Source organism: Hippoglossus hippoglossus, chromosome 23, assembly GCF_009819705.1.
Source record: "Hippoglossus hippoglossus isolate fHipHip1 chromosome 23, fHipHip1.pri, whole genome shotgun sequence".
NCBI classification, from domain to species: Eukaryota; Metazoa; Chordata; class Actinopteri; order Pleuronectiformes; family Pleuronectidae; genus Hippoglossus; species Hippoglossus hippoglossus.
This window is the reverse complement of record NC_047173.1, coordinates 11008172-11029020: the sequence shown is the minus strand read 5'-3', so window position 1 is coordinate 11029020 and position 20849 is coordinate 11008172. Positions and strand designations below refer to the sequence as shown.

The following is a 20849-nucleotide window of genomic DNA, read 5'->3' as shown; positions in this document are numbered from 1 at the left end:
CCACCTCATCACTCCAACTGTCAATCATCTGCTCCTCCAATCACCACCATCATCATCCCTCCATTCAGCAAAGCCATCTTTCAGCGTGTGTGAGTATCTGAGTCGTAGTGTTTTTAATGAGAATCAGAGTGTTTTGCATTTTGTGTTTTATGTACGGTGTAGTCTTTGTTGTATTCTTCAAACAAAATAAAATTGCCTTTGTCTGGGAACAGGCACAAAGTCTTTAAAATAAGAACTAAGCGCAGAGTGGTTTCTAAAAAAGTCAAATAAATGAAAAATCGATCACAACCAGACAGGAAATTTAGACAAGCCATTATGTTTCTCCTTTCAGCTTTCAAACAAATAATTTTGCCTGTACGCGGGCACCTTATTCAATTTTGTTTGGAGTAAACAGCAAAGCGAGAGCTCCTCTGAGACTAAGAATGATTTAAATAGTAGCCCTGTCTGCCTGTCAGTCACCAGCAAAATGTCACACACACACACACACACACACACACACACACTGCCACACACACTGCCACACACACTCATTCATATTTCAAACCTTGAGACATAACCCTTGTCCATCTCTCTGTTAGCCTCGGCTCATAAGAAAAAAGGGGACATCCTGCAGCCGTGTGAAACCGAGTACCCCAGCTTCGTTTATGAGCCGTCAGTCAAAGAGACCAACAGCATTATTAAGTGTGGACGCTGCCAGAAGTAAGCACACACTAAACACACACACACACACACACACAAATCAACTATGCGCTCCTCTCTAAGCTCCAGATCAGCCATATTAAATTGTCCCTCGAAATTCCATTTTCGACGGCTTTGCTCTGCTCTGCATACTAAGAGCGGAGTCTGTTTATGCAAGAGTATCAAGTACAGGAAAATAAGTGGAAAGGGACAGAATTAGATCAGGGTGCACAAGGTTATAGAAAGACCAAGAGGCGTATGGAGGGTGAGAGGGAGACTGGAAAACTGAGAGAAAGTATAGAGGCGAGTAAGGAGAGATGGGGGAGCAGTGGGTGACAAAAAAAGAGATTGAAAAACAGTGGGAGGAAAACAGAAGTGGAAGAGGTGAAAGAGTGAGAATCATTACTGAGTGTGTTTGTATATACTTCGGTGAAAGAGAGCGAGAAACATGGAAAGAAACACTGAGGTTATGTGGTTAGTTTGTATTGTTTCAGCAAGTTTGTGCTCATAGATTGAGTGTTAGCGCCCTCGTGAGGCCAACAGAGGTGTAACACATCCTGTTCTCAACTAGATCCAGACAGTATTATCTAAAAATGTATGACCCATAAATAAATGTGTGAACATATTTTCATTTTTTGTCGTGACTGCAAACTTTGTATCTTCCCCCTGCTGGGTGCCCCACACTGGGAGGTTTTCTGCCTGTGTTTGTGTGTCACACTTTCACATCCATCTCTCCATGTTTGTGTGTCCCAGGATGTTTGTGGTGCAACAGATACCAGACAGCAACCTCCTGATGCTGGTGGTTCAAGCAGACTGTGACTGTTCCAGACAGTACAGTCCCATCACCATGGAGCCCAAGGAAGTCAAATATATCCTTTTCAAGTTACCAAAATGTACCGATGAACACAATCAATTATCTTCTCTTAATCCCTGTTGCTACAAACTCCCTCACTGGAGAGTGTGCAGACAACAAGCAGGATGTTGCATCAAGGACAGGATGCCTCACTGAACTGATTTTAGTTGTACCAATTGTGTGCCTGGTGAGTGTGTGAAATATTTAGTTTATAGTTGTTGTTGTTGTTAATGTTTGAATGAGAATGCATGAGAAACCCCTGCTGCTCTTGTTGTTGTTCCTTGACCCCTCTGTACATAACGCCTCGGTAAAGTGTGACAGGATGAGGTCGCAGAAGATTCGCAGACGGCCCGAGTCCTGCCACGCCTACCATCCACAGGTCAGCTTCTCATTGGTCCACTCAGGAATTCCACTCTGGAATTAAACTTCATCTGCAGCCAGTGTACAAAATGTTGATGCCATTAAAAATATTTAGTAAAGAATAAACTTTTTCAGACTTACATGCAATTGTTTTGACACAGCATTTTTTTTACATGATATATTTCCTTCCGTTGTCTTACTAAAATGTTTTTGTCTGTGTAGGAGAATGCCAACGACTGCGGACGAGCTTCTTTCATTTCTCTCTCAGTCTCTCTCTTCTTTATCTGTCTTTCCTTCTCCACGATCGTCTCTTGACGATGGACAACTTTTGGTGTTTCATCCGTTATCGCATAAAGGGGAAGATTGGAATAAATGAAGACTGAAAATGTGACTCAAAATGTGTTTGAACACTGGACACCTCAAGTGGATTTTTTTTAAATGTTCCTAATTATGGACAATTTGCTCATGAAGACCACAAGTCACGTCTCTCCTGGCGGACATGGACATCGATGTTATTATGAGCGTTTGTGGGTCACGCACCAATTTGCATCTCACAATGAAAAGGGACTGAAGAGATGCAGGTGGTGGCTGTGACATGCTTTGATGCAAGAGGCTTATGAGTCACAAGATGCAGCATAACAAAATCCAAGGGGGGGAAAATATGTTTCTCATTTCCCTTATCACACTGAATGGTGTGTCGCAAGCACACATGCATATTATATATGCGGCTGCAAGCATGCAAACCTCCAATAATACACGCATCCAATATTTATCAGCCACAATGCTTTATTCAAAGACGTTGCTCTTTTAATGATGAGTAATAACCACAGAGACAAGGGCTACAGACGTATGTGGGAGAACACTGTTGTGTTTCTGGTGGGAGTCATGTTTTACATGGTTGTTTACAAAATTAATGGATAATGGACAATGGCTAAGATTATGGCTCAATTCTTAGAAAGTCATGGTTGCATAGAATTTAGATTTATAGTAAAAATATGATAAAAGATAATAAAAATGGGGATCGTCAGCTCCTTGGGGGTATCTCATTTTGAATTTATATTTTGATCACATCCCCGAAAATATTTGTTTCTTTTTAAATAATGTCTGTCTGCCTTTCTGTCTTTATCAGCTGTGTCTTTCTTTGTGTTTGTACATATACCTTTTGTAACTATGTTTGTCTGGACGTGTGGAAACCTGAACTCTGGCAGCGTATGTCTACAATCTGCATGGTCACACAATTGTAGACTGAAGTTCAAAATGGTTTCAGATCACTTGTGTTTTGTGTGTATGTGTTGGGGGTGTTAAAAAATGAACAAACATGATGTCAATCTGCATGTGTTTACCACAAATTATGATTTGCACTTCTACCAAGATAAACATTTTTAAGAAATTATTCAATGCATTTTCTGGAGACTTACTTTCCTTTTTTTAGCGCTCAACTTCCTGTATCTGCTTTTATAAAACAACTAAAAAAGCAAAGGTAGCTTTCCCTCTGAGAAGCGGTGTTGTTCGTATGGAAGGAACTTGGTCATGGCTTCATTTTTTTAAAATCTCATGTTGATTTGTGTGTAAGTTCAATGTAAATGAATCACACACAGTATTTTTGTACACATCTGCTTGTATGTTTCATATTTTGGACTGTTTTGCTCAGCATTTCATCTTTGAGCTGTGAGTGTCCCTGTTGTTGTTTTCTATCATGTTTTTTCCATCATCTTACGAAGCATGTCCTTTGAGTTGAACTCATTCTGTTGACAGAATTGCCTCAGACTTTGCCTGTTTAGGTAATAGACTCAGATACATGTCGTGTGTGTGCATCATTACACGTTGTTCTCTCTCTTGCTGGGATTATTACAGAATTTTTACTCATTCGTTTGACTTTTGTTGGTAATCTTCACTGTACAATATTGTGTGGTTGATATGTTCACATTGTGTGTTGATCGACTGAAGCCATTATTTGTACAAAGACAAATAAAATTATCCTCATGGTTTTTTTATACTATAATTGTTTCTGGTGTCTGTTGCATTATAAATCAAAGGGAGGTGAATTATATATTTGGACTTGCTTGAAGATATTTAATACATAAGTCCATCTGTCAATTTAGTCCATGGATGCCAAATAAACAATTAAACGTTTATGCTTTAAATTGACATCAGCGAGAGAAAAAAGGTGCTTTAACAGGAGGTAGCTTAAAAAAGAAAGACAAATGTTTACGATTTATGATAATGAATAATAATGAACAACTTCTTGACATTGTGCTAAAAGTGGTCCAAAGCGAGTGAGATTGTGTTTGTTGCCCCACCAGTGAAAACAGAAACAACAAACACAAATGTTGTCCCCATGTGATAATACAGATTTTTATAATTACAAAACTTAGTACAGTGGTCACCGTCGATCGTGCATTGAACGGATGTTGTAAATTGAGCCCTTAACAGAAATTGCTAAAATAATAACTATAACCCTCCTAAGTTTTTGGAAGATATCGGGGTGGTAGATCTTGGCTTACGTTTGTAATTAAAAAGTGACCTTGGGTTGGTGACCACTGATTTTGGAAGAAATTACTCATTCATTAGTTCAAGAAGAATTATTTTTGTGACGATAAACAATAACAAGACGATATATCCCATTCAGAGGATAAATGACACCAGGGAAGCAAAACTCTAAAATGTGTACTTTTTACATGGAGTAAGTCAAAACATCTGTCCTAACAATCCATAACATTTATTCTTTTTATTTTTTAAAATGATTTTTAACTGAGTGATCAGAATAAATTGAACTTTTTGCCAAATGAAATGTGATGATTGTGTGTGTAATGAGCGGCGTTGACCAGCGGGGGGCGCCTGTTGTCGCTCTCATTGTGTCTGCACCTCCGAGCGGAGGGAGACGGCTCAGAGGAAAATGGCGGACGGTGTGGATCACATCGATATCTACGCCGACGTGGAGGAGGAATTTAACCAGGTAATAGATCCACATTCAACACACTTAAACCATTTGTGTTGTTTTCTGTATATGTGTGTAACAGTCTCCTGTCGTTATAATGAGAGAATATCGCGGTTTGTCGGTTCAAAGGAGCCCCGCTCGTACACAGGCCCCCCCGACCACCATGCTGCAAACCTGCCGCCTCAGCTAGCATTCACCGCCTAAATGCTACATCCGCGCTGCTGCGGTTGTTCAACACGGAGTTTGTTGCATTTAATCATCGATTGTGTGTTGTGCACATATGTGTATTTGTCTTAGTGCGGGTGAGAAGCGGCTGCTCGTCGTTCGCAGTCTCGGGGCCTCGCTCGTGGCCTTCCGTGGCGGGATCCAAACAAACACACCTACGCTAGCTTAGCTGAGCGTTAGCCACTTGTTGTTTTTGTAAGAAGTATGGTCGAGTTCTTTTGGAAGTTTAGTAAATAAAAACGTTTTTTTCCGGTGGAAATGGGATTGTGGCGTGTTGTTGAATTGTTAGCATGAGCTGGAAGATTGTTTCGCGGGGGGTTGAGTTGTTAGCTAGGGGGTTGTTAGCTTCGTTGTAGCATCGCTGTGTCTGCTCGGTACATGATGTTTTCTTTTCACTCGCACGCACACGTTTAATTTCACACCCGCCAAACCACACAGAGAAGGATTCACCAAACAGGTTTAACGTTGCGTCATGTTGGTCCGTCGGTTTCTGTTGTAAACAACCATGCAGCTGCTCGTCACCCGAGACCGGCAACTCGTAGTCTCCTCTCCCGGGTTCCTCCTGATCTGATTAACCTGAGCTCAACACAGCAGATGTGTTGTAGAGTTTAAATGTCACTGCAACGTTAAATAAAAACCTATTTAAGTATAAATCAATAAACACGGTTGATATGTCGTTTCTTTGGGTTTTGTGCAAGTCTTTGAATGAGATTTAGGCAAAACTCGAGCACCCCCCAGTCCTCATATGACCGACTCATGTTAACCTTACATGACCACGCAGGGATTGTTTACATGCTGCCATGTGCTGTCTGCAATGCTGGGACTACACATGGCTGTCATTTCTAACCATCTGCTCCACATACACTCGCCCGGTTAATGTGAGGTGCTCGTTGGGGTCTGCATTGGTGAATCTGGTCCTGGAAATAGCCTGTGACATTTACATCCCCCTGGAGCTTTAAAGAAATGTGGTGTTCACAGGGTAACACTAAGTATAGAGTGGACAATTAAATGAAAGGCCAAGTTGAAAGGCTTTGCCACCTGTAGTGGATTTAATGTAATAACACATCATGCAGTTTATATCCTGTTATAATTGGCCTTTTTCTGCTTAACAGTTTAAAATGTACCTCTGCTATTTAGGCTGCACTGACTCATCAAAACAGTGTGTGAAACTACTCATTTCAGTATCATATGCTACACTTGCACATGACATGGGTGTAATTACTGTTGTGAAAGTGCTGTGACGATACCTGAACTTGACATATCAGCCAATACCGAGTCCCATCTCCGTACATTTAAAAACATAACAGTTTGTATAAAGTGTTGTAACTGCTGAAAGCTATTAACCTTGGATGGAAGTGGTTGCTATCATTGTTGTATGGCCCGGCTCAAGTTTAACCCTTTGAAAAAAAAAAAATATAACTTCTTTTGTCGTTTAGTTTTCAGTCACAACTGAAAAAGAACACAAATAAATAAATAAAGGAATGCACAGCAATAACCTTCTGAAGCTTGAGTCTTACATATGGTGCACATCGCCATTTAAGTTACTGACATTACAACATTAGATATTGCTGACATTTCAGCCAGCTCTGGTTAATGCTACACCGGCTGCTCTAAAAAAAACATACTTTCCAGTGGCAGTACAGCGCAATTGCTTTTTTGAGGTGACAATAAGTGATTTATGGGAAGAGAAGATTGCAGCTTTGTCTTGGTGAAACTAAAACTTAATAGAAGTGGCATTGGATCAGTACATATACTAGCATACTCGCTGATGCCCGACGTGGCATATTATGTGCTGGTATGGGAACACCTATAATCATGTCTTATAAATATTAACACAACTGATATTTTCATGATCAACAGGAATCTGACTACCCGGTTCACGAGCAGATCGACCTGTACGATGACGTAATATCCCCATCAGCCAATAATGGTGATGCTCCAGAGGACCGTGACTACCTGGACGCATTGCCTGCACCCGGTGGCTCAGAGGGAGGCAAGAGTGCCCCACCAAATGTGGTTTACACCTACACAGGAAAAAGAATTGCCCTATACATAGGCAACCTCACATGGGTAGGTAGACTTCACATTGGTGGAATTCTGTTCAGGCTGTTGTGCCAAGTGTAGATCCATATGTTTCTAGGCAGGTTCTAAAATTCTGCATAATTATAAAATTGGAGTCCATGTGGTTATAATGTTTTCGTCTCTTGTGCAGTGGACAACAGATGAGGACCTGACCGAAACAATCCGGTCGATAGGCATCGCAGACGTGCTGGAAATAAAGTTCTTTGAAAACAGAGCAAATGGCCAATCAAAAGGGTAAGACCTTAATTATCTAAATCACAGTTAATGATAATTACCTCTGTTATATAAATTCATATTGTGTCATAATGATGTTAGACTGGATAACGTTGGTAAAATATATGAAATGATACAATTGTTTTGATTTAATTTTGTTTGTCTTTGTAGTCTAGTTTTTCGAAAGTGTCTAAGTTTCAATAAAATTCTTTAAATCTGATGACGTTGTGAATATTGGTCTGTAGATTGTGAGGTGATACTTGGGAAGCCAGTATGGGCAAAAGTTTTATTTCCTGTTCCTCTCAGATTTGCCCTTGTGTGTGTGGGCTCAGAGGCTTCATCCAGGAAGTTAATGGAGCTCTTATCAAAGAGGGAGCTCCATGGTCAGAGTCCCATCGTCACGCCGTGCAACAAACAGTCTCTCAGCCAGTTTGAGATGCAGTCACGCAAAAGTAAGGAGGGCAAGTGAACACTCTGCATCTACACTACAAGATTTAACTAAAAGACTTGTCACAATGCTGTTTGAAATAAATCATGTAAAGAATTGCACATGCTATGACATGCCAGTTAGTCCTCTGAATACACTGCAGCACCTACTGACTCAGTTACACACTTCAAGACAAAAAGCATTAAATTCAGCACGTGCAAGTCAGTTAGTTCCGCAATTTCTTATCTGATATATAGATATATAGATATCTATATATATATACATAGATATATATATTAAAGGTTAGTGTTATTTCACAGGTACTCAGTCAGGTCAGATGTCTGGGGAAGGTAAAGCTGGTCCCCCTGGTGCAGGTGGCCGTGGAGGTTTCCCCATGGGTCGAGGCAGAGGCAGATTCCCCGGACCACCAGGCCCAGGAGGAGACCGCTTCCCATGTCCTGTTGGACCCGGAGGACCGCCACCACACTTTCCCGGTTAGTTTGGTAGAAGGCATTCATGCTACAAGGGTGGGGATGATTGTTAGTTTGGTAGAAGGCATTCATGCTACAAGGGTGGGGATGATGGTTAGTTTGGTAGAAGGCATTCATGCCACAAGGGTGGGGATGATGGTTAGTTTGGTAGAAGGCATTCATGCTACAAGGGTGGGGATGATGTCCCTCTCAGTTCAGTCATTTGAAAGATAATATACAAAAAGGCGAGATTTATTAATCAGATCAAAGTTGGGTTATTCTCTAGCACATTTGCATTTAACTGAAATATGTATCTAATCAATCAAGTTGAGTTTTAAAATGTATTCCAAGCAGTATTAGTCATAGCAAGCAGGAAGGAGTGAGCAGTTATTAGAATGATGGCAGGACACGTTTTGTATAACGTTGGCTGTCTCCCAATTTTATGACATTTAAAAATAAATTTGCCTGGTACAATTTTGGGGAAATCATTTGAGCTTGTTGAATGTTAGATTGACCTATGTTCTACAAAACAAGGTGAGTTCAGGGGAGACAACATGTTTGTGTAGTATGTTCTGGAATATCAGCTTAAAAAAGTGAGTCAATTAATGGCTGGAAGACGAACAAATCACGAGTGACTGACTCACTACTGTCTCCCTCCCCATCTGGGTTGTTGTTTTTTGTCCCACTTCACTTTTGAGTTGAACAAATAATCCTTCCCTGGCTTCAATTTTCTGCTTACTGACAATTTCCCAACACCATTCCTTGACAAGCAGTTAGCTCACAGCTTTACTTGACACGCTACCAGCCTTCAACTTCTTCCAAATCTTGGATTGGCTGCCATCCACTTCTAGTTGGAAAAAATGGACTTGCCAGCTTTTTCTTTATTCCTTTTTTTGCATCTTTGCCCCCCATCCCACCTTTGTTTCCACATTTCTTGTCACGCTTAGCGACTAACGCCCCGTGCTGCTGGGCTATCAAAGGCCTTCAGTTGGTAGGCAGACGTTTATCAAGGGGAGAGTTGTGATTGGTTTGCTTTCTTCCCCATTAGGCTCGGGGATGACACCAGATCTGATTAGGCACCAAGATGGCCCTCTGATGGATATGAATTTCAATCCCTTCCCGCCGGGGGGCAGGAACGGGAACTGGCGCGGCAGAGGTGAAACACCTCGTTTGATCTGATTGATTTGATCGATCACCTTTTTTATCCTGAATTTACCAAGTTATCTAGATCTCTTAAAAGACTGTTTTCAATTAATACTGTTGGCCTTACATGAGGCCCGAGTAAATATTTTGAAGTGTCCACACTAAAACATTACAAAGAATGCTTTAAAAATTAACCAGTAAACAGAAACGTCAGAAGCTGCAGAATTATTCCGTACTGCACACTGCTGCCTGCTGAATCATATCATTGTATGTCAGAGTACATATAGTATTTCTGTCCATCTTTTGCTACTCTACTCCGTAAGGATGTATAGTTGGCTTGATATCACGAAAATAGTTTTTGCAAAATTGCTTCCTCAAGTCCCACCACAGATATACAGCAAATTGTGTCTAATGTCAAAGCCGTGTAATCCCCCAATGAGCCTTAAAATATAATTTGATAAGTGTCCCTGGTTGCCAACTGCAATTTACAATTCAGTATGTCAAATATGAGCATGACATTCTGAAAATGCTGTTCTGAGGAAAATAAGATCATCTTTAAATGCAAGACCTCGGATTAAAAAAGGAAAAAGTCATTTCGAAAGCAATTTGCTTTGAGTGTTTATCCTCATCTCTTGTGTTGCCTTCTTGTTTTTAACATTGTGTTTTTCATTTGTTGTTCCCTGTAGCTATGGCTTGCTCATATCTGTCTGTCATTGTCCGTGCTTAGGACAATCAAATCTAAACATATCTGTATTAGAGGGAAACAGAATAAGAACAGGCTAATGTAAGATATTAAATGTAAAGCGTGACCCAACAAATATGTTTGGGCCTATAAATGTTTTAAACCAGTGAAGGAAAGGTCTGCACGATTTTGACCAAAACACTTATTTCCCCATTTAGATTAAAAAAAGCTGAGGAGGGCTCTACTCACTGCAACTACTCACTAAACAAAAGATAAAGAGTTAGTTTCACCAGCTTCTGTTTTATTCTGTGTTTTCTTTTTTTTAGGTGGGATGCAGGGTCCCCCACGTCCCCCTCCTGGTCCACCTGGCCCCCCCGGCCCTCCAGGACCTCCACCCCCTGGACAGGGCCTCCCCCCTCCCCTCTCTGGTCCTCCAAACCGTGGTGACAGGCCACCTCCTCCTGTTCTCTTCCCTGGTCAGTTTGGCCAGCCACCAATGGGACCCTTACCTCCAGGCCCCCCTCCTCCAGGTTATGGCCCTCCCCCTGGTCCCCCACCCCCCCAACAGGGCCCGCCACCTCCAGGACCCTTCCCTCCTCGTCCCCCAGGTCCCATTGGACCGCCCATGGCTTTGGCTCCTCCTCCACACATGCCAGGTCCCCCGCCGGGCGGACCACCACCAGCCCCCCATGTCAACCCTGCCTTCTTCCCCCCACCTGGCAACAACAACATGCCCCCCAACGACAGCCGAGGGCCCCCAGGACCAAACGACCCATACGGACGCCCGCCACCTTATGAGAGAGACTTCGGTCCCGGAGGCCGGTAAGAATGGGTGGTGATGTGGGACAAATAAATTACACATCATTTTCTCTTGGCAATCTTTGGCACGACTAGTTAACATTGGTTACATAAAAAGTGCCATGACGCTCGTGTGTGTTTGTCTGTGTCTCTGTAGGGAGATGGAGGCGTCACGGACCCCCCTGAGTGAGGCAGAGTTTGAGGAGATCATGAACAGAAACAGAGCCATCTCCTCCAGCGCCATATCCAGGGCCGTGTCTGACGCCAGTGCAGGTAACACATAGTGATGTACATAGAATGCAACTAAATGCCACATAACATAAAATTAAGAAACACAACATAAATTAACATTTGATGCATCCTTTTTGTCTTAGCTGATTATGGCAGTGCTATAGAGACGCTGGTGACTGCCATCAGTCTGATCAAACAGTCCAAAGTGTCAGCAGACGACCGCTGTAAGGTCCTCATCAGTTCCCTGCAGGACTGTCTCCATGGAATTGAGTCAAAAAGCTATGGCTCGGCCTCTAGGTAAGAATTTGAATTTCATGCAAATAAGTGTCCTATTAAATATGACATTGAAGTTGTTTATGAGCTGCACTAAAAAGGAGAAAAAAAATCAGCTAGTATTTAAGTTCTAAAGACAATTTGTCTTCCACTTAAAATTGTCGTGCTATTTGTTCTCTAGCTGGTTTTCTGTAGTGCCAATTGTAACCTGAAGTTGTTGTTTTTTCACCATGGGAATTGCCACAATAAGATAAAGTATTTAATACATTGAATCACAGTCTAATGCCGGTCTCTGCCAGGCGAGAGCGCTCCAGAGAACGCGACCACAGCCGATCCAGAGAAAAGAGTCGACGCCACAAGTCCCGCAGCCGCGACAGGCACGAGGACTATTACCGAGAACGCAGCCGGGAGAGGGACCGCCACCGCGAGAGGGACCGGGACAGAGACAGGGAAAGAGAGAGGGAGAGGGAGTACCGACACCGTTAGACAAGACAAGGTGGGTACAACCTTTGTGATTTCCTTCTGTCATAAACTTTGTTCTTGTCTTCATGCTCCCTGCATTTTTCATGGATCTGGAAGGAGTCAGGCTAGTTAAGACCTCAACTGCACGATTAGAATAGAAAACACCAGCGATCAGTTTTTAAGTCTTGTCTGCTGATCTAATCTTATCTGGATTAAAGGCTTCACAATCAAAAAATCGAAACATATAGACATATTCTGTCAAAATTGTATCTACTGTGTAGATTTCCCACATCAGTACAGTCACATTCACATAAATGCTTAGATCATAAGATGCTTTTAAACATCATATATTGTCATATAGTAATATTTGATTGAAAATATAGAGCTTTCAAATTAATTGAACCTTAAAATCTACAACGCCAGTAGTGTTGATCTATATGTATGTCCCTGAACTTCCTCGTGGGCGGGGTACTAGAAGAGAAAAGGTAAGCAAAACTGACTAAAAATACGCAGTCCTTTTGATGTCAGGTAAGTATCAGGTAAGTTTCACACTTTCATTCAGGTTTCAGAATCGACAATCGCACTTATGTTGCTTTGTGTTTTTACTGAAATAACTTGTCACATTACACTTGTTGTATTCACTCTGCTCAAAGGGCTTTGTAACAGTTGTATGTATGAGTTTTTTAAGCACTATCCCAAAACAAAAAAAACACTGACCATTACTCGAAATTGACTTTGTGAATTAATTGTTGTTTTTGGCCTGCACGCCTCTGAGGCTGGTAAATCACAAAATTCATTCATTATCCACTTTCTGTATTCAGCTAAATGAATGAGAAAATACAGGTGCACGTTCTCTTGATGAAAGCCTGTGAGAAGCTATAAAGCAGCACTAACCTGATGCTGTACTTCTGTAGAGTTAAACATGTGATTTGATCCTTTTTAAAGTGGAAATAATCAGAATTTGGGTTTTACCAGCAGCTGTGGCCAGTGGATCAAAAGTATGATATTTTTCTGGGTTAAATATCAAGACACAGTTCTGAAGCTCTTTGTTATGTGCGAGTTTGCAGCTTATTGAAGTGTAGGGTTCTTAGAGTAGTGCGCTTTGAATAGTGTTGCCAGTTTCCGATGTCACTATTTCCCATTCATTTCTTACAATACTTGGTACGGGCTCAGCAATTTTTATGGTCTGTACACGTTTGATTGTTTTCAATAAGAAAATCACAATGTTCAGATTATAGGAGACCAGTATACACCTTGTAAATGTTGCATTCATAGTAATGTTGTATACATTTTCACCATTTCATTTCAAAAGTTGGATAAATTAATGTCATGTTTTCATTAAGAGAATTTAAAATTTATTGATCAGTGTCAATATCTGATGATTTTTGGACACAACAAATTCTGACAATGTGACTATACCATATTTGCATGACAAATATTTCCTGGCATTTACTTGTGTCAAATTTAATGTTTTGTAGCCTCCTTTTTCTCACTACCTGTACCTCAATTTAAGACATTGAGGGGAAGTTAAAAATATTCTGTAATATTCTGTCCTTTTGATGTCATTTTCTGGAAATACAGAATGTTGATATTCTTGTGAATTTATCAGTGGCTTTAAATTTAAATTGTCATAACAGATATTGGTGAAGTTGAGAAATAGAAAAGACTGAAACAAGAATAATAATTTTATCTTTGAGAACTTGTAAATGAGAGAATGCTGCAAAAAAAAAAACCGCCTAACAATTCTTGATGTCATACATCAAAATCACGATTGTATGCTACTTATTATTTGTCATTGACTGACACATAGAAGTTTGCATTTTAATATTTTGTTTTCATGTGACGCCTGTACTGAAATGATTTCTGTTTAGGCTGCAGTGTTGAGTTTTCAGTGTTGAGATGAGATTACACAGTTATTTCTGGGTATTTTGGCTCATAGCATTATGGATGGCTGTTTGGATGTGAAGTCATGTTTTAGATGAGTTGTCGATTAATATAAACCCACCAGTCACTAGCTTGTACACAACTAATGTGTTTTGCTGTCTGAGGCTTGCTGGTGTTTTCATGGCATTTCGGATTCTTGAATCATGTTGTATTCTTTCTGGGAAGATGCTTTCTTCCATTGCATCACTTCTGTGATGAAAAATATGAAAACCTTTTTAAGTTCGGAACCGCAGTTGAAATATCGGCTTTGAACTGTTGTGTCGTTCCCATGTCCTTTACTGCCAAAGCCCTAAGGTGTGTGTGCGCTGTGTACATCAGTCCTTATAGAGCATATTGGTTACATGGGACCTTTGGCATCTCTGCACAGTAATGCATACCCCCAAATAATATTTCTCATAATTTGAAATGAGATGTGAGACGGGAGCTTTATTTAATCTGGAAAGCTCGATGTCTGAAGTTGTACTGACTCTCTATCTCTGTGCATTAGACAAATTATTTACATATGTTCCTCTTATTCTGAGAAATATTAACTGGGGTGGTTTTGCCTGTGGAGTATCTGACTGTAATAGCAGGCCAAACCCATAGAGCTACCAAAAGATTGTGATGCGATCTATTGTAGGGATCTATTCGTTTTTCGCTGTCAGTGCAGGTTTAGTGAATCTGACCTCTGTTCTGCTCAATTGTCCTTTATCTACACAAGGTTTTGCTGAAAAGTAAAACTTGTGTCCACTGGGAACCTCTCAACAAAAACCAAACTTTCTAAATTTGTTAAATTAGAAAGTAGATCTTTTTTCCATGTTTTCTTTCCCATACAGCAAATCACTTTTACATATCGACACCAGTATTTCACCAGCAACTGCTGCAGTGTCCTCTAACACTCTCAGTATCTCTGTTAGATGAGAGATCCCCAGTGGGCACAAGGCCTGATGTTACCTAAAGAATGTGAGGATAACAGTATAATGACAACTGTTTCTGTCCGTTTTAAATGAGAATAAGCATAAGGACTTGGAGGGTGTTCAGTATGTAATGAGGCCAAATATGTCCATTTTCCATTTGACCATTTCCTTTGCATTCAGTCTGATATTTCACAGCATGTTAATCAGCTTCTGTTCCTGATAGTACTGTGGCTATTTATTGTGTCCGCTGATGCATTAGTACTGTTATATCTGTTCATATTGTCATGGGGGAATGCTCACTGTTTGTACAGAGCTGATATGACTTTCTATGCTACCTCTTCAGTCTGAATGTAGGTGTATGTGTGCAGGAGATCAGTCCTTTTTGTGTCAAACCAGGGTCAAATGGGGGTGGAAGGTACAGTGACATCTTATAGAGATGTTCCTAGTTCAAGGAATAGAAGTAGACAATTGTAAGACTTTGATAATGTTTATTGCCCATGTTATCTTGGTCAAGAGAATAGCAGTGTATTTATAAGATGCAGTTATCAGAGTAAGTGGAATTATAGGAATAATACACCTTCTACATTATCATGAATACAAGAGGGTTTTCAAGCTTTTCTGAAGATGAGATAATTAACAGTTGGAGCAAAGGTGATACCCACCCTGAAAAACTCCTGTAGCCCTGTTTAAATCTGTAGAATGTGAATTTTCAGATGGTAAGTATTGAATGTCAGACTGTTTGATGAACTGCTTGACCCTGGTTTGACTCCTGTTTCAGTTTTGTGCTGTGTTATCTGACTCGCTGCTACACATGTTAATGTTTTACTAGGATCTAGAATACACTGAACAATGGTTCCACAATATGGCTTTTTATCAAAATAAAATGAGATCTTTTAGTCTGATATTTGGATGTAATTTGACCATTGACAAAACTTCAATTCCCATTTCCACTTGTACTGGATGTTCTAGTCAGTCATGAATAATGTTGGGACAAAAAGTGCCATTTAGTTTGACTACTGTATTTTGTCAAAAACTGGTATTGTCGGCTAAACTGTTATTTTGTCTGTAACTATGTACCATGTACAACAAAAAACCCTCTACAGCAAAAAAAACATTCAAATATGCATTTGACAAATTTAAATCAACTTTTCTGTATCAGAATTGTTTTTATGAAAAATGATACATTCAATAAATGGACAGGGCTGAAGTACATCGTTGTTGATAGTCTAAGGCTCTGTTTGGATCTGATATGAACATCTGTCCTGAGAGATCTGATCACAAGTTGACAGCAGGGTAAGTGTCCTGAATGTGTCTCCTGTGTTTGTGTCGGTGTGTGTCTGTTTTAGAGCGAGCGAGTGAGCGAGAGGAGTCCGGTGAGTCTGAAAGAATGAATGCGTTGCTATGAAGAAACATGTCGCCATGCTACAGAAGTTTTAATCAGATAATGGACCGTAGCCTTTTTTGCTTTAAAAGAAAAGTTTGAAAGCAGCTCTTTGTGGTTGAGAATTAAGTCAAAAGTCCAGACTTGTTAAGAGTTAAATCATAGACTTTTACCAATTTAAGAAAAATCATTAAACCATTATGTGGTGGCCAGTGTTAATGCTATGGTGGTGGCCACAAACAAATGAACGTGTGGACTCTGAAAAGCATAAATATGTTTAAACGTACGTCAGCTGAGTAGGCCGTCCTTTATGTGGCCCAGACCACCTCCCAATCTGGTTTGAGTGATTGGATCTTAGGCATTTGGGTGCGTTCAGACCTGTACTTAGCTTTGACCACTTGTGATCACATCACTCAGGACGGGTGTTAACACCAGGTCAAAAAGGGTCAGAAAGCTTTGCAGCTGCCTTTTTATATTCATGATGAAGAGGTTGCATTCCTAGTTCCCTGTATCTCTTACTGGGCTGTCTCTCTTACTTGGGGGTTTAAAAGATCACTGACGTTTAGATTACTTTTCTGTTAAATGTAAAAGTCCTGAGATGCTTTTGGCAAATCACATACATCCCTGGGCTGTGGCAAAGTTTTACCTGCTGTGTCTGATGCGTGTCTAGTTCTGTTTTTATCTGTTATACATAGTGACCTACAAACTGGTGTCACGCCAAATCATGCTGCATCCACTGTTTGTGAAAATTATTTGACTCAGGTCGATAATCAAGCAGTTAATTAATGTTAAGAGGTTTGTGTGGGGTGAAAGGTTTTTAGTTCTGTCGGTGAGGAAAAAATAATAACAGCCATCTTATGTATCTAAATGTAGAATCCAATTTCAATGTTTTGCATAAAGTAAATACCACAGCAATACCAACATTTATAGTCACACACAGTATTAAAGTATAAAACTTACTTTATAAAAAAGGCAGCGAGTCCTTAAGAGAATTGGGAAACGATATTCTATCAGTGGCTCATTATTGATTAGATAAAACAAACTTGAAGCATGTACAGATCTTAGTTTCACTCTCGTCGAATATGAATAAATACTCTAAACAAAGCACACTAACACAGTGTAATAGTACATGATGCAATATGGAGAAAGTACTGTAACAACCTCCAAGTTAAGCTTCCCAAGTTAAGTTTAATAAAATGGATTCCATGTAATCAATAGACAGTTTTTATAGACTAAATGAACAGTTCCACTCCTCAGTACCTGTAATGAATTGCACTTCATGTTTTTGTTGTGTACAGTCTGATAGATTTCACCCCTGAATCCTGGATATTTCCTGTTCCAGTTTGCATGACATGTTATTCTGTGTCTGTGCGAAGGGTTGGGAGGCAATACACAGTCAACTGAGTCGTTTAAGAAGAACTAATGTTGATGTTAAAAAAAAGAACGTTTGATATTAAAATGTTAAGTTTTGTGTTTTTTCTTTAAAAAATGTTAACACAGTGGGCTCGGCAAGCGCTCCAGCTCTGACTCATGGTGACGGTGAATTGAACCCAGCCCTGCTGTGCACTCTGTATGTGTAGAGGTTTACTGGTGGGGGGGGTGGGGAGTGTTCACTGTTGGGCTGCCTCGAAACCAAACTCCACCCTTCGTTTTGAAACCTTTCAGCTTACGAGGATCAAGGATGGATGGAAGGAAAAGGAGGAACGCTTTCAGTGCACCACCACCACCACAACGTCCCCACCCTGCATGACCGGACAGGATTACAACCACCTACTCCTCCTCCACCCCTCCATCTCTCTCCTCCTCTCCTTCTCCACCCATCCTTCTATCTGTCTGTTCATCTAGTCTGCCTGACTCAGAGCAGTGGATGGAAGACCCAAACCTGTGTAAGGCTATGTTATCCAAACACCTATACTCATGGTAACTAAAGATAAAAAGAAAAGAAACTTTCCAAACAGCTCTTTTATTTTTATGATGTTTTATTTGACATGAAGACGAGTATGTGTGATGCTTTTCTTTTCTTTTTTTTTTTGCAACGAAACAATAAAATGGCCCGCACGCCCCCTAAATAGAAGACACAAACATTACATCCTATTTGCTTTTCATTTTCCTTGGCTCGCTGTACTGTGTACATTCAGTTTAGAGATCAGTCTCTATAGGGTACATGTTGGATGTTTTCTCCCCCACCTCTTCCTCTCATTCTCATTTATTCTTTTCATGGTTAGTATGTTTGTAAATGTCTCTGCTTTTGATTAAATACTAGATGGTGTTGTAATAAAAAATGTTTACTGAGGTACACTCTGCATTTGTTGAATTCCTCTACATGTTTGGCTCGTTTATATTAAATGTATATTTTGGAGTGAAGAATGTTTTTCATGTTAAATTGGTCCACTTTGATTATACATGGCAGCCGTTAGTAAGTTGCGTAGGACTTTTTTGTTTTTCATTTTTCTTAAGAGATTTACTCGGTAGGAAAGATTAGAATGCACTATGGGCTCTGATTGATTGATCTGAAAAAATTGAAGGTCGAAGTGTACATGCACATTTTTGGACACCTTTGGAACACACATGCACAAAAGTACCTAAAATACGCACAATGTTCAGTGGTTTCTGGTGTTTGATTCATGTGTAACTGAGCTCAGCAGCCACCATCACAAGAGCGGTTTTATATTACCATTATTTTTTTATTATATTATTTCCAAACCAAATTGTCTTTTTGTCATTTTGTGAATGTGAATTCTTGGACTTAAACCCGTTTTGACGTGAGCAACTAAAGTTTTTGGCTTAAATGGAATTGGTCAACTTTCAAATATCAATGAATCCCATTAATGGAGAAATTGCAATTTGAAGTGTGACATTTTGCTCCCATGTTCCACATGTAACATGTTTTTGTATGTTCGTATTTTAACACCCGTACATGAGGAACAAATTCAGTAAAGCTTTCTATTCAAATGAAATTAACATAACAAATGTCATGTTTTGTAATGCAAAACATTCATTCCACCTGCATCATGTTCATGTTTTGCATTTCTGTTTTAACAGGCTCATTGTAAACACTGACCCTGAGCTGAAGTTTTTTATTTTCAAAATCCTAGATGACCCTAAATCATTACCCAGAGAAGTTTGAATTTGAGTAAATATAAATGTCAAGATAATGTCAAGGTTCAAAGCAATAATGTTTAATCTAAAGCTGCCATATATTGTCTTGTTTCATTTGAGAGAGACTCAACCCTGAAATTAATAACGGGGGCAAGCACAGCATATGTTAAGTTTGTTCACAATGCCTCACTATTGTGTAAAATGTAGAATAATTTTTTTTATTTTTGTTTGTCTTGTTGGACCTTGTTTTGTTGAATGTTTTTTTTATCCATGATGTTTCAAATCTCAGGGACAATCCCTTAAAATACCTCGTTTCCATAGTGTATAAAAAAAACTGGACATGAAACTCCATGTTATCACTGTAATGGCCACAGGACTCACTCTGAATCATAGGCTGAACTTTGAAGGAGAACGGTCACTGTGTTTGTACCACCAAACCCTCATGATTCTCCTGAAATGTGTTTGTGTAATAACTGCAAATTTCAAAGAGGCTTTAATATTTTTGATACAAAAAATAATGTGGAAAAATTGGGATGTGGGGCGAAATATCTTGATGCCATCTGTCTTGAACAAGTCCTTAAATGTTAAGTTAAAAGCTTATTTACTGGTTTTGATTGTTTGGACTGATCGGAGCTTTTAGTTTCTCATGTATGTTTCTTTCCCTCTTCCATTGCACCTATAGGTGCACGATGCCTTACTTAATTACTTAATCAACTCCCAACATGGCTCCATCTAATCAGCCTGATTTCAAATATGCATGGCTTTCAGTAAAAGTACTATAGGTTGTAGTGACTTCTCTCCACAGCCCTGAAGGTAAGTGTTTTCAGCTCAACAGGAACTGCAGAAGAAGAAAATGGCATCAAGCCAGAGCAACAACACTTCCTCACACAAGATGTTGGAAAGTATCTTGTGTGTTTTGTTTCTTTCAGTATTTCGTTTGAATAGTCAAAGTAAAGTAAGTGTTTAAAATAGAAAAGTAATTTACAAACCTGCAGCCACTTTTTTACTCTGTAAATAGACAAAAGTATTTTTGAAATTCGGCCGAGTGTGTCTGAAAGTAAACTTAATTTTACGTTGTAATATGGGAAAAAACAACTTGATTTCTCATTTGCAATTCAGATTTCTAAGTGTAAATGTGATAATGAATCAGCGTAGTTAACAGGTAAACATTTCCCCATTGAAAAACAATGAATTTTCAGGGCCACATGATTTCAAACTATCATGTAATTAATGCCCTCAGTGTTTTCAGTATGTAAGTGAATATATCTTGCTTTTATATATCGATGGAGTCAGTTTAAGATCATTTCAACGGGGTGGTGTTACCCTGAGCAGCTGCCAGTAATGTTCTAAGTTAACACTCCCTGGTTTCTGCTCAGGGACAGACTCCGCTGAAATATTGGTTGTTGCCCTCAAAAATAAAAGTTTTTAAGCGAATTTGTTTTTTGTTGATTTTCTTTCTGCAGTTATTTAATTTGTCTAAATTGTGGACAGTTAAGATTGAACTATGTTAAGCAGCTCAATATTGACGATTCTTTTATTTTTTTGACCATGCTTTTATTATTACCTGAGCTGAAAACACTATGAAACAAGAAATTCTGACATCTCGTTTTCTGGAAACCGTTTACTTTAGTTTTAATAGTTTTAATGTTATATTGTTCAAATTGGCTGTTCTGCGTCAAAATCATCCAAATCAA

General features: G+C 39.7%; 2 protein-coding genes across 15 annotated transcripts in view; both read left to right on the top strand.

The window, feature by feature from the left end:
* cacna2d4a (calcium channel, voltage-dependent, alpha 2/delta subunit 4a) overlaps positions 1-2709 on the top strand; it is a 75462-nt gene extending 72753 nt beyond the window's left edge. For 7 of the 8 annotated variants that reach the window (XM_034578964.1, XM_034578965.1, XM_034578963.1 and 4 more), the window contains 5 exons: positions 69-89; positions 579-699; positions 1432-1547; positions 1828-1910; positions 2114-2709. In XM_034578964.1, coding sequence (XP_034434855.1) covers positions 69-89; positions 579-699; positions 1432-1547; positions 1828-1910; positions 2114-2206 — 434 coding nt within the window. In that variant the 3' untranslated portion in view covers positions 2207-2709. The remainder of the gene's footprint in view (positions 1-68; positions 90-578; positions 700-1431; positions 1548-1827; positions 1911-2113) is intronic. The other variant, XM_034578966.1, reaches the window with a different exon arrangement.
* A 2021-nt stretch (positions 2710-4730) lies between these two features.
* Positions 4731-20585, top strand: cpsf6 (cleavage and polyadenylation specific factor 6). Of its 7 annotated transcripts, none has more exons than XM_034578974.1 (11): positions 4731-4847; positions 6915-7124; positions 7267-7370; positions 7656-7801; positions 8097-8270; positions 9295-9402; positions 10398-10893; positions 11027-11142; positions 11244-11397; positions 11673-11869; positions 17722-20585. In XM_034578974.1, the coding sequence occupies exons 1-10, from the start codon at positions 4788-4790 to the stop codon at positions 11857-11859; spliced, it is 1755 nt and encodes a 584-aa protein (XP_034434865.1). In that variant the 5' UTR covers positions 4731-4787; the 3' UTR covers positions 11860-11869; positions 17722-20585. The 7 variants fall into 7 exon arrangements, with proteins under 7 accessions (XP_034434865.1, XP_034434863.1, XP_034434864.1 ...); XM_034578972.1 differs by having other exon boundaries at positions 11652-11869; XM_034578973.1 differs by having other exon boundaries at positions 7656-7810.
* The last annotated feature ends 264 nt before the right edge of the window (positions 20586-20849 follow it).

Coding starts and splice junctions, on each gene's coding strand:
- cpsf6 (XM_034578971.1), top strand. CDS start 4,788: ATGGCGGACGGTGTGGATCACATCGATATCTACGCCGACGTGGAGGAG. Junction 8,271..9,294: donor ACCGCCACCACACTTTCCCG/GTTAGTTTGGTA, acceptor CTTCCCCATTAG/GCTCGGGGATGACACCAGAT. Junction 11,398..11,651: donor AGCTATGGCTCGGCCTCTAG/GTAAGAATTTGA, acceptor ATTGAATCACAG/TCTAATGCCGGTCTCTGCCA.